Source organism: Equus caballus, chromosome 26 (genome assembly GCF_041296265.1).
Source record: "Equus caballus isolate H_3958 breed thoroughbred chromosome 26, TB-T2T, whole genome shotgun sequence".
Classification (NCBI taxonomy): Eukaryota; Metazoa; Chordata; class Mammalia; order Perissodactyla; family Equidae; genus Equus; species Equus caballus.
In genome coordinates this window covers 48,607,523-48,620,077 of record NC_091709.1, presented here as the reverse complement: position 1 = coordinate 48,620,077, position 12,555 = coordinate 48,607,523, and the positions used below count along the sequence as shown (strand labels likewise).

At 43.8% G+C, this 12,555-nt stretch overlaps 1 protein-coding gene across 39 annotated transcripts in view; it reads right to left on the bottom strand.

The window, feature by feature from the left end:
* Window positions 1-12,555, bottom strand: part of DIP2A (disco interacting protein 2 homolog A) — a 130,577-nt gene that overhangs the window by 42,125 nt on the left and 75,897 nt on the right. For all 39 annotated transcript variants that reach the window (XR_011432991.1, XR_011432990.1, XR_011432989.1 and 36 more), the window contains 8 exons: window positions 11,216-11,307; window positions 7,315-7,425; window positions 5,312-5,435; window positions 4,822-4,931; window positions 4,263-4,365; window positions 2,639-2,703; window positions 2,298-2,391; window positions 940-1,059 (listed from right to left, as the gene is read on the bottom strand). Coding sequence is in view for 36 of the 39 variants with exons in the window: in XM_023630358.2 (XP_023486126.1) it covers window positions 940-1,059; window positions 2,298-2,391; window positions 2,639-2,703; window positions 4,263-4,365; window positions 4,822-4,931; window positions 5,312-5,435; window positions 7,315-7,425; window positions 11,216-11,307 (819 nt within the window). In the remaining 3 variants the exon portion in view is untranslated. The remainder of the gene's footprint in view (window positions 1-939; window positions 1,060-2,297; window positions 2,392-2,638; window positions 2,704-4,262; window positions 4,366-4,821; window positions 4,932-5,311; window positions 5,436-7,314; window positions 7,426-11,215; window positions 11,308-12,555) is intronic.

Here is a 12,555-nt window from a genome sequence, read left to right as displayed (position 1 = left end):
GGGTGTCGGGGCCACAGTGGACAGGGGATTAGTTGAAAGGCCAGCCTCTGGTTCAGGGCGGTTTCAATGCATAACAGCGATACACAGCTGTTAAACTGAGAAAACTCAAGTCTACCTGGTCAACAGCTTTGTGCTGCACAGAAATCCCCACCAAAGGTCAACCAAGGCTGCCCAGAGGACGCCTGAGGCAGGCCCTGGACAACCCCCAATAAGCAGCTATGCTCAGGACCCCGTGTAGGGGCTGTCCCGGTGGCACAGCAGTTAAGTTCACACGTTCCGCTTCTCAGCAGCCCAGGGTTGGGCAGTTCGAATCCCGGGTGCAGACATGGCACTGCTTGGCACGCCATGCTGTAGCAGGCGTCCCACATATAAAGTAGAGGAAGATGGGCACGGATGTTAGCTCAGGGCCAGGCTTCTTCAGCAAGAAAAGAGGAGGACTGGAAGTAGTTAGCTCTGGGCTAATCTTCCTCAAAAAAAAAAAAAAGAATCCCGTGTAGAGCCCAGGGTGCCCAGCAGCATGCCAGGGGAGCTCCAGCTGGGAGGATGAGTGGGGCCAGGCATATGGAGAGGTCAAGGACTGCAGTGGGGGCACAAGGCTAAAGGGTGGGAGGCTCAGAGGAGGGTCCTAGTTAGTATCTACATTCTGGTCATTTCTTAAGAAAGATGACTCATCCAGGCAGGTACCTTGTGTCAACTGTGTTAAAATGTACCTTCTGTCAACTGCTTTTCAATTCAGTGCCCTAATAAACATGCACGAGATATACCAGTGAGTCACCAACAAGAGGTTATATGTTATAGAACATTATAGGACATTTATGTTTACATAACATTGCAGTGCTGCTTCTCAACATGTTCTCTCTCAGCCTTGTCCCTCTAGAGTTCAGGTTTACAGGTGGGGATGCTGCAAGGGCCAGGCCTTGATCAGATGGGCTTACTCACATGGGTTAGCTCCGTCGGCCACAATCAGCATGCGCAGCGAGCTGAGGCTCACGTCCCTCTGACCTCGCTGAGCTAGGAGAGACCAGTGCATGTCTCGGGACTTCACCAGCGCAGCACGGGCTGCAGAGGAGGGGATACAGACGTGCCCTGAGTCTTGCGAAACTGGCACCCTGGAATCTTACAGACACACACACAGCCCTTCATCCTGCACTCAAGTGCACATGCAAGAGCAGATACACACAGACTGCTGCTTCAGGCCACGTGTTCCCTGCAGCCCTGTCTCAGAGGCAGCTTAACCCACCCTAAGCCATTTCACTTAAACATCAACTTTGAGGTCTGATTTCAAGATACAGTAAACTCAGATCTGCTTTCAACTTTAATTTTCTCCTAAGAGCACGATCTTGCTCTTTCCATATCTGCCTCTTGTCTCATGTTGTCCTGCCCTGAGCTGCTAACTCACACAGCCATGTGGCCGAGTCTACTGTGTGCTGAAAGTCTCGGGATGTGAGGAGGTGTGCTGGGAGGATGCCACAATGTGAACAAGTGGACTTGGCCCTCAGTCCTGGTCATGCCCTGACTACTGGGCGGCACCCGCCAAATCCTCCCACTAGGCTTCAGTTTTCCTCCATAAAATAGGATAAACAGAGACAGCTACCACCTCAAGGCTGCTCTGAAGACATACCAGCAGAGCACATGTCCCACATCCGCACTCAGTAATTGGTACTATTGTCAGCGCAGGTAGACAAGTAAACACGGTGCCCAGAACGAGTTAGTGCAAAGATAGACCCTAGGTCCAGCCTCAGGGGTTAGTGAAGGTGGCCTTGAGCTCCACCAGAGCAGAGCCAGAGGGACGCCCAGCCAGTACAGGTGTAGGCGTGCTCAGGAAGCACTAACTGACCGAAGGTGGAGGGCAGGGTGGGGCAAGGCCCCAAGGGCAGCCCCATTGCTCTGTGTCTAGACTTCTTCGTTTGAATAAGCCATTTTGCTATTGGTGGCTTGAAAAGCTCTAACTTCAAGTAAAAACCATCTCAAACACCAAGAATTAGAAGATCGAAGTGATTGTAAGGGAAATTTCAAGAGAATAAAATTAGGAGCCCATGGTCCTTGCAGAAAAGAGCTAACACTGAGGTATTGCACATGCAGGTCCAACCATACGGCAGCCTACAGCCAGTGCCTGCGAGTCCAGATAGCCACAGGTATGTCTGAGAGTTGGCCATGGCATGCTGGTCACCAGGCTCTTCTACCCACATCTGCAGTTCTGCATGTTGTCCTTTATTTTTTTCTTAATCACCAAAGATTAATTCAAAGCGACTTCCTTAATGAAGGATGAATCCAGTAACGATGCTACTTGCTATTACCTTTATATGAACACACTTTCTGAATCCAGGAGAGTGGGTTCACCTTCATCAGCGCATATGGGATGCTGATCACGTGCATCCTGTTCATGACACTCTGTGAAGGAAACAAAGGCACTCAGGGGGCAGGCCTCATGCAGCATCCAGACTGCAGAGTCTATACCGCACCAGAAAGGACCAGACAGCATCAGTACTCCTCTCACAATGACATTTCAGCTTAGATACATCATTCAAGTCAATCAGCAATTAAGGATTAATTACATCACCTAAAAAAACAGGGTTTGATATGGAACATTAGAAACCCCTCATTCCAACCATTAGATCACTTAGCATACGACACTCACTGTTAACACGCCATGCCACAGACCAGCATCCCTTTTGAAATCCAGCACGTTTGTTAATGTTTCAGCTGAAAGTGGACAAAGATGGTTAAACCGCTGAGTGACCCTCTTCACAAGTCACATGCATTTTCAGAGAAACTCTGAGTACATCATCGATGTAGAAGAGTTTTAGGAAACATATACAGCATTCCTAAATACCATGCACCAATTAACCAATAATCTTGGTTATCTATTCAAATTACTGGAAAAACATAAAAGGAGATAGTCATACAATTTTGTATTAAAACGGAGAACTGTGCTGATTACTAATCGGAAAACACAAGGAACAGCATATACTCCAGAGCCTGTACGAGGCTATACACGTTTCTGTCAGAGGTGGGGATGAGTACTGTCATGGATACTCTTTCTTCTCAACTTTACATCCAGATTCCCATTTCCCACACCCAAGGCCATCATCCTGCACCTTCAGGAAACGTCACATGCTGCTCTTGTCACTTCCCTTCAGGAAGTAACCCCTTTTCTCTTCCAGAGAGTGTGATCGATGCGTCTTAGAGGGTGGGAGAGGATGGGAGTTCTGGGGCTCCCAGCACAGCCCTGTGCTCAGAGCTCCTAGCCAGGTCCTTGCAGGACCTGGCTCCAGGCCAGGCAGAGGCTACTGGGCAGAGGACGGAGCCTGGGGCTATGAGCAAATCTGGTCCCTCACCTCAGCAACCCCTAGGTGCACCCACAGGAGAAACACTCAACGAGGATTAAGTAGTCTGATTTGTGTGTGTCAGGAAATGCTGTTTCATTCTGAATAAGGATACTGTGCACATGCTTCTTTGTTAGCTAAAGAGCCCAAATTACATGTGAGCCATGTAGGGTTAGCACTGGATCAGAAGAGAAAGAAAACCATGGGACTTGATGTGATAGATCTAATTTTCAAAAAATTATTCAGGCCCTTGAACATATCTAACACCCTTTTCCAAACCTCTACCAATGCCTTCAGCTGTGCCCTCAAGCCACTCCTTGCTTTTAACACCCATCTTTTAGATATTTAAAAGTACCATTCAATTTACTTTGTGGTTTTGTTCAATTCCAGCATTGTAATGGTAAGAAAGCTACCATGTATCTGTTTTTACAGTTTTTAAAATAATAGTTCCCTAAGTTAAATATCTGATAAATGAGTAGGCTACCAAATGTTACCAAGAGATAAGCTATGGCCACAAAGATTCCATTTGTAGGTCTGCACATACAGCAGCTTAAGCCAAAACCACAGTCACAGGAAAGCGTGCCTCAGTAAGACGATTTTCCTTTTTTCAAAAATGTAAAATGCACCACCCCCTAACTGCATCACAGATTGAACCAGCCCAGTGGGCACAGATGACTTGGTGGAATATGGATTTCACACTCCGTGAAACCAACATACACATGAATTTATCAAAAAGGACCCTGAGAGGGGCTGCCCAGGTGACCTAACATCCACGTGTCAGTGGGAGCACAGAGCCCCGAGCAAGGCAGCACCTGGCACGGCCTGGATTAAAGCCCGGGTTAAAGGGAGCCCTCATACCGGGCTGGACCTGACACACGCAGCGACAGTTTCTGGGTGCCTTGTGCACATCTGGAAGAGCCGCCTCGCATGCCTTACCTTCTGAGTAGCCGCATGCCTGGGTCAGAGCCCGGCACTGTGCCAGCAGGGACGCATGGGACACTGTGACCCCCACCGTGCTGCCTTCTTTGCTGGTTTTATACTGAAAGATTTCAAGAAAAGTCTATTATGTGATATTTCTGGAGGCCACAGCACACAGAATGGAAGCTGACGGAATTCTGGAAAGAAGCAGCCGTCGGTCGTCTCTCCTTCACCAACCATCCCGTTAGACCAGGGCTCACTGTATGCCCTGACCCTCGAGGCAACACCCTCAGATGATGCTGGGGATCATCCTGGGGCAGGTGCCTCGGTGCAACAGTGCATGCAGGCTCCCTCTTAACTGTCCCCAGGGGAGCCAGCGAAGGGAGAATTAGGTAAGAGTGACACTTGAAAGGAGCTGGGTAAGTTTCCACATGCCACTCTGTATTTCTAGGATGAGGATAAAACACAAGGAGAAGTTTTAGCCTGTAATCTAAAAAAAAAATAGCAGCTTATGGTCTTTATGAAAAACAAGACTTAAGCCCCTGGGCCTGTTTAGATGCATTAGGAGGGTCACTACCTCGATGTAAGCAGTCTCAGCCCCCATGTCCTGGGCCAATGGGTGCCAGTCCTTGGGGGGCTTGGTCAGATGCTTCCCGTCGACCACCAGCCAGGCAAGGGGGGGCCAGCCTGTGAGGGCACAGACAAAGGACACAGAACAGGCAGGTGGTCAGAGGGTCTCTGTCCCCCACACTCAGGGCCTCGCTGTCTAACGTGCAGCCCTAGCTACTGAGCGCCTGAGGAGCAGAGCCTCAGTCTCATTTGATTTCTATTAACTTATAATTAACTTAATAGGTACCTCTGGTCAGTGGCTACCGGAGGGACAGTACAGGTCTAGACCCTGAACCAGGTGAGAAGCAAGACTCACCAAGGCCTCAAACAAGGACTCTGCTTTTGCTGAAGACCCTTCAGCCTCCATAACTAAAGCTTATTTGCTGGAAAATTGTGCCCAGAGGGTGCAGGTTGAGGAAGAGCATGGAGCAGGCTGACTCCCCTGCCCTGGGGCCCACCTTTGAAAGTCGCCACCTCTCCAGTCTGTGCTTTGGGCAGGCCTTTCTGACAAGCATCCGTCGTCAGGGCCAGGGTGACCCCACAGCTGCCCAGCAGAAACCCAACCTGCTGGCTGCCAGCATCCTGTGGAGAACACAGCAAGGTGGGCATGAGGTACTCAAGGGCGCTGCCACACTGCCCTTCATGGCTCAGGCCCACACATGGAAAGTAGAGCTCTTTTTTTCACCCCTCATAAAACTTCTAGAACAATTCAACTCTATACTATATTTTCATGAAAATAAAATATAATTTGTTTTTCTGGTGAGGAAGAATGGCCCTGAACGAATATCTGTGCCCATCTTCCTCTACTTTGTATCTGGGACGCTGCCACAGCACGTGATGAGTGATGTGTAGGTCCATGCCCAGGATCCAAATCTGCCAACCCTGGCCGCCAAAGCAGAGGGTGTGAACTTAACCACTACGCCACTGGGCTGGCCCCAAAATATAATTGTTTTTAAATTTAAAAGATATGCTTTTGCAGTGAAATATAAAGTTCTGGATAATGAGCTAGTTTCTCAAAGTTTTCTTTTGTAAATGACATTGAGCAGTATTTTAACAAACTCCAAAAATAACAGCACTGAAATTTCCACTTGATTTGCATTTGAAATTTATAGATTAATCTGGGGAGGCCTAACCTTTAACAATATTAATTATTTCCACACAGAAATGCACACTTTCTTTTAGTCAAGTCTTCTTTTACATACATCCCTCAGTAAAGTTTTATCATTTTCTTCTTTAAGTTTGAAAAATCTCTAGTTTTTTCCTAAGAATCCCTGTATTTAAATATCTGTTCACCATATATTATTCTATGAGATGTACTGGTTTTATTTGCAAACTTTACTTTTGGGATTCTAGAATATTTGTTGCTGACAGTGCTCACATTAACAAATACCTGAACGCTGGAATACAATAGAAAACTCTGATTTTCTAAAATACAAGCCTAGTCTACTCCTAAAATGGTATTTTTTTCAAGAATCAGATCACTGATACTTATACCTAAAATGTATGAGCTTCTAGAACATCAGCAAGTCCCCACATTAATCATTTGTCAGTAATAAAAACTGCTTGTGGGGCCAGCCCCGTGGCTGAGTGGTTAAGTTCACGTGCTCCACTTCAGTGGCCTAGGGTTCGCAGGTTCAGATTCTGGGTGCAGACCTACACACTGCTCATCAAGCCATGCTATGGCAGCATCCCACTAGAAGAACTTGAATGACTTACAACTAGGATATACAACTATGCACTGGGGCTTTGGGGAGAAAAACAAAAAGAGAGGAAGACTGGCAACAGATGTTGGCTCAGAGCCAATCTTCCTCACCCAAAAAAAGCATAAAAAAAAACACCTTATACCACAACTAGAAGGACCCACAACTAAAATATACAACTATGTACTTGGGGGGTTTGGGGAGAAAAAGCAGGAAAAAAAACAAAAAAAGATTGGCAACAGTTGTTAGCTCAGGTGCCAATCTTTAAAAAGAACAAAAACCTTCTTCTAAGCAAACAGAAACACCAGAAAACTTCCATCTCATATATCCAAAACCATCACTGAGAAGTGAGCTATAATATATCACTGTATGACTTATTTACCCCCAAGAAATGAGAATTATCAATAAACATACAGTTTTCAGAAAAAGTTTAACAAAATATTATCAAATCCCAAATTCTATTCATTAGAGGAAAAAATGCTCATCATTTCTTTGGGAAATTCAAATAGGTGATATAATAGCTCCATCTATAGCTGTTCTAAGTGCCCCTCTCACCAACAAGACACATAAAAAGCAGCCCTGTAGACAAAGCTCTACTTAACATCTCTCTCAAGGCCTTTCCTGCCTGTGCGCCTCTCCTTTGTCATCAGCCACCTATCTGCAGACTGCTCCTTAGAACAGAGGAGAAAGAAGACCACCAAACTGTCAGCTTCAGAATGCCCCTCAGGAACCTGAGCCCACGGCCTGGACCCAGCGGCTACCTTTCTGGTTAGTGGCACTTCTATGGGGACAGGAACCAGCTCTGCCAGGAGACACCCATAAAACGCAACCATGAACATCACAGGGTCACTATTGGGAAACACCAGCGCCACCTACAACAGTACAGAGAACAATCATGAAATCTACTCGTGAATGACTCAGTCATCTCAACTTTCAGAATATCTGCTATTAGATGGAATTTAGACATTTTAGATTATCTCATAGTTTTTTAAATTTAGTTCAGGAAATGTAACTTGGGGGTTAATTCTTGTTCCTTAAATTTCCTCAACCACATAACTTTTAACAAATAGTTTTTAGGTTGAGGTCTTTACTCCACATGCAACAAAATAATTTTAAATTTCTGGGTTTAAAGGCAGTCCAGCAGAGGTCTGGCTGTGGGATTGAGATCCAGCTCCCATCCACTCTGACCATCTGGGCAGCAGAAACTTAGAGAGGGAAGTGATGGACCATCACCCACCACCAATTAGCCCAGGAGAAAAAAAAACACCTGTCCCAACATGAAAAGTGAACAAGGAATCAAATCATATCTAAAATATCTTCCAAAAGAAAAAAGTCCTAGCACCAAAGTTTTAACTGAACAGATCTTCACTCAAAACTTAACAGGAAGAGTGGTGGGCACAGAACACCTCGCCTGAGACCCCCCACAACCGCCCCCTCCCTCTGAGCTCCCAAAGGTGGCCCACTCCAGTTCCCACCCGGTCACCATGCTGCCACTGTTTAAACTATGTTCCACTCTATTTATCTTATATTTTTATTTTTATCAAAAATTTTTTAAAACACAGAATTTAAAATTACAAAAAGGACTAACGCAAAACAATACCCCCATGCTCCACCCTTCCCCACTCCCCAAGGCAACCTGTTTTAAAATATTTTACATCTTCCTTTCGCTACTTGCTCCCACATTTTAAAATATTATGCTTATACTGTTATGTTTTATTTTTTGAAAATATTTAGGTACCAATTTTCTTTCCTGTTATTGTGATAAGTATCCAGCCTTCTGCATTCCTCTCCCTTTCCCTTCTCCCACCATCCTAATTTCCATTTCTTATAATATCTGGTTAAATGAAAAGCTACTTATGGAATAAGATTTTTGTAAGCCCCAAATATAGTAACAGGTGTGCCTGAAACCATGACTGTTGGTCAAAACAGTATGTGAACAGACTGTCAATACAGTGCCCTTGAGAACACACAGCAATGGATAACTAACAATCCTCCACTTTATAAGGCAAAACTTAAGTTATATCTATATTTGTTGTGTACTTGAGGTCTGGAAATCAAGTTTCTAACAAGTCTGTTTGGTGGAAAGGGCAAAGCTCTCCTTCAAAAGCCAATGTTAAGAGTGGGTTGCCCCAGAACTGTGACCTATAGCCTTGAGACTAGATATTTGGTATAGAAAATACGTCTTTAGAGAACTTGTTAAAGGGTTACGTTTGTTCATTTTCATAAAGTATATTATCACAGGGGGATGGTTTTGCCACCCATGTCTGACAATTAACCTACTCACCATAATCTTGTCAATATTCTTATAATTAACCTAACTACGTGGATTCTCTCGCAAGTCAAGAAAGTTATCTGGAAGTCTTTGTCCTTGCAAGAATTTTATCAAGAAAAATAAACTAGTGATTCCTAGATTCATTTTAAAGCACAAGATAAGTCAGGGATTCTTACAGGTTCATTCTAAAGCACAACTTATCATAAAGTACCATTCTTGTACTATTTACATTTTTACAGCTAAGTACACATTTTCTTTCTTTCTGATGGTAATAGTACCACCATTTTTACTTGCTTTGCTTTTACGTATGCACTGGCCAATCTGTTTGAAAATGCTCCACCCAATGTGTCAAAGAATTATCAATAATATTTTCCAAACAACCAACCAGTCAGATAAACCCGTAAATTTCACCAGCTGCTCACCGGCGCCTCCCAATCCTGGGGCCTGCATCCTCTTAGTCCTGCTGGGCTCTAGTGGTCATCCTGGGATGGCCCCTGTGGTTCTCCTGTTTGGACCCCACTCACTTATTTGGCTAAAGCACATGCTCTAGGAACTTTCCAAGAAAGAATGCTTGGGAGTCCAATTTTTTCTGAGTCCCACATGTCTGAAAATGGTTACACCACCCTCACATTTGTTGAATCTCTATGAATAGAACTGTGGGTTAAAATCATATTCCCTCTGATCTTTGAAGCATCACTCTGGTCTCTTCCAGTATTACTACTGACAAGTCCCAAAGCCACTGCGATTGCTGACCCTTTATAGACATCCCACTTTTCCCCGAAAGCTCTGAGGCTCTTTTCCACATCCCTGGTCTTAAGCAGTAATGTAGTGATGTGCTGTGTGGGTCCACTGTATTCCCTGCAGGTCCTCTCACTCTGGAACATGCTCTCCAACTCCAAGATATTGTCTCGTCTTATCATTATCATTTAATATTGTCTACTCTCTTTCTCCTCTCTCTTTCTGGAACTCCTATTAGTCAGATGTTGGGCCTTTTTAATCAAGTCTAATTTTTGCACTGTTTCTCCTTTCTACTTTTTATCTCTTGGTCTTCCCTAGTAGCAACTTTTTCTCAATTTATAGAGCAACATCTTCATCTTTGATTTCCAGGGATATTAACACTAATTTCTAAACGCATTTTCTGTATCTAGCTTTTCTCCAAGCTTGTTTGGTTCCTCTTCCTTCCCATACCCCTCCCTCCCCTTTCATCCCTCCCCTCTTCTCTCCCTCTCCCTTCTACCCTTCCCTTCCCTCTCTCCCTCTTCTCCTCCTTCCCTCTCTCCTTCTCTTTCTCTCTCTCTCCCTCCCTGTCCCTCCTTTCTTCTCTTCCTCCCTCCCCCTCCATCTCTCCCTCCTCCATCTCCCTACCTCCCTTTCTCCTTCCCCCATCCTTATCCTCCCCCTCCCTCTTTCCCTCCTCCTCTCTCCTCCCCCCACCTTCTTTTCCTTTTTTTCCCTGTTCTTTGCCCTTTGGTTGTTTTCTTTCCCACTGAAGTTTCCCTCTTTAAATGTCCTTGGCTATTGGTTCATATTAAAGAGTGAGGCACTCAAAGAGTTGCCTGAAACTACGTCAGCTTGTCAACAACTTACCCATTGCTGGGTGATCTGACCAAAGGCCACCTTCTTCACTATGGGATTTCACTGGTAAGTATGTTGATTTCCACCATTTTCTCCTGTTTTCCATCCTGAACCTTCTGGCATACCTGGGTTCCTAGTTCACCTCAAGCAGTGCTGACCAACAGAACTTTCTACGATGATGGAAGGGTACTGTCTCCAAGCTATCAAACATGGAAGCTTTAGCCACGTCCGGCTACTGAGCCCCTGAAATGTGGCTCCTGTGGCTGAGGAACTAAATCATTAATTGTATTTAGTTCTGGTTAATTTAAATAGCCCCATGTGGCTACTGCCAACTATGTTGGGCAGCGTAGGACAACGAACTAGCCTCTGGCCTCCTCCACATTCTATTTTGGCAGGTAGACCAGAGCACATTGCCTGGCCACATGGATAGTGAAGGAGATGAATATAAAGTACAAAGAATTTCAAAGTAAGGTCAGAGTTTCCTCATAAAACTTAAGCTTTGGGAATTTAACATTTAGTAATCTCTGATATTAACATCTTCATTAAAATCAACATATATGAAGTCAAAGAGAAAAGAAGTTGAAGAATCAGTGGATGGTCAACGAGGGAGAATAAAAAGCAATCACTTTACCTACATCATCACAAACTTTTTTCCAAATTTAATATTTTTTCATATTTTTTACTTTTTATTGACTTTAAATCCCTTGTATTAATGCTATAAGTCTAACCAACTGATAGGATACTGATTTCAATGAAACAGATTTTTAGGTCTCTGTTTTTGCTCACTCCAATAAAGTTATGTTCTAGTTACTTACTCTGTCTCCAGGTTTAAGTAGTGGTTCATTCTTACTAGTCAGTTTATTAAGTAGAGTATAAGCTAGTTTTAAACTCCGACTCCAAAGTTTGCCTAAAATAAAACAAAAATACTAAGCAATGTAAAATTTAAGAAACTAATAATTAACATTTTAATGTAGCGATCATAATACCCTATAATGTACCATCACTCTATTACTAGAAGTTCAGTAGTTTCCAAATGATAACCATTTTGCACAATGCTGTAATGAACATCATAGTTTTCTCTTAAAAACAACTTATAGATTTATTTTTCGTAACATGTAAATAAAACAGGATTTTATTATAGAAAATTTGGAATATAGAAAAGCCAGCAGAAAGAAGTCAGCAATCTTTCTGTTACGTAGGTATATACATATATATACACATACATATGCACACACACACATATACATGTGTGTAATTTTAAAGAAATGGGATCATATTTCACCCTGCTTTTTTCAATAAACACTGCATTGTGAATGCATTTTCACATCATTAAATATGTCTCAATTACATCCCTTATAAGAGTGGCATACAATTCATTTAACTGTTAGAACAATTCATGAAGCGGTTACATCTTCATTTCCACTTTTCACTCAAGAGAAGACAGTCAGGGAGATGTTAAGTAACCTGCCCCGACCCACTGACTGCTACAGAGGTGCATCCTGGTACAAATCCCAGGATCCAGCCCTTAGCCCTGTCTGAGGTCCTGCCCACCAGATTTTCCCTCCTGGCAGGTGGTCTCTTTGTACAGTGCCCAGGCCTGGTGAATGCTCAACAAGCGAGAGCTGCAATGAGAAGGATGGGAGAAGAGGCAAAGGAAAAGTGAAGAGGATTGAAGGTATCTGGGGAGGCAGACAGAGGCAGTAGTGATAATGGGGTAGGAAGATAGAAAAACCTGAGTCCACCCTCAACACCCAAAGCAGCCCTAACGTTTACCCTATGCAGTGTACCAAAGAAGTCATAATTTAGCCCCTCTCAAATTCCTGTGGCACACTCACATGCAGTTTGAGGAGCCATGCCCTCCAAACAAATGCTCAAATTTCATTGTAAGTAACATTAAACTCAGCTGCAACTTTGTGAAATAAGTGAACTGTGAGACCTGAGAAATAAATGAGAAAAAATATTCAACTCAAAACATCATGGCTGGACCCACAACTAAAAATATACAACTATGTGCTGGGGGGATTTCGGGAGAAAAAAGTAGAGAAAAAGAAGAAGACTGGCAACAGTTGTTAGCTCAGGTGCCAATTTTAAAAAACAAACACAAAAACAAAAAAAAAATCATTGTCTTTGCCTATATAAAAAGGTCAATTCAAGA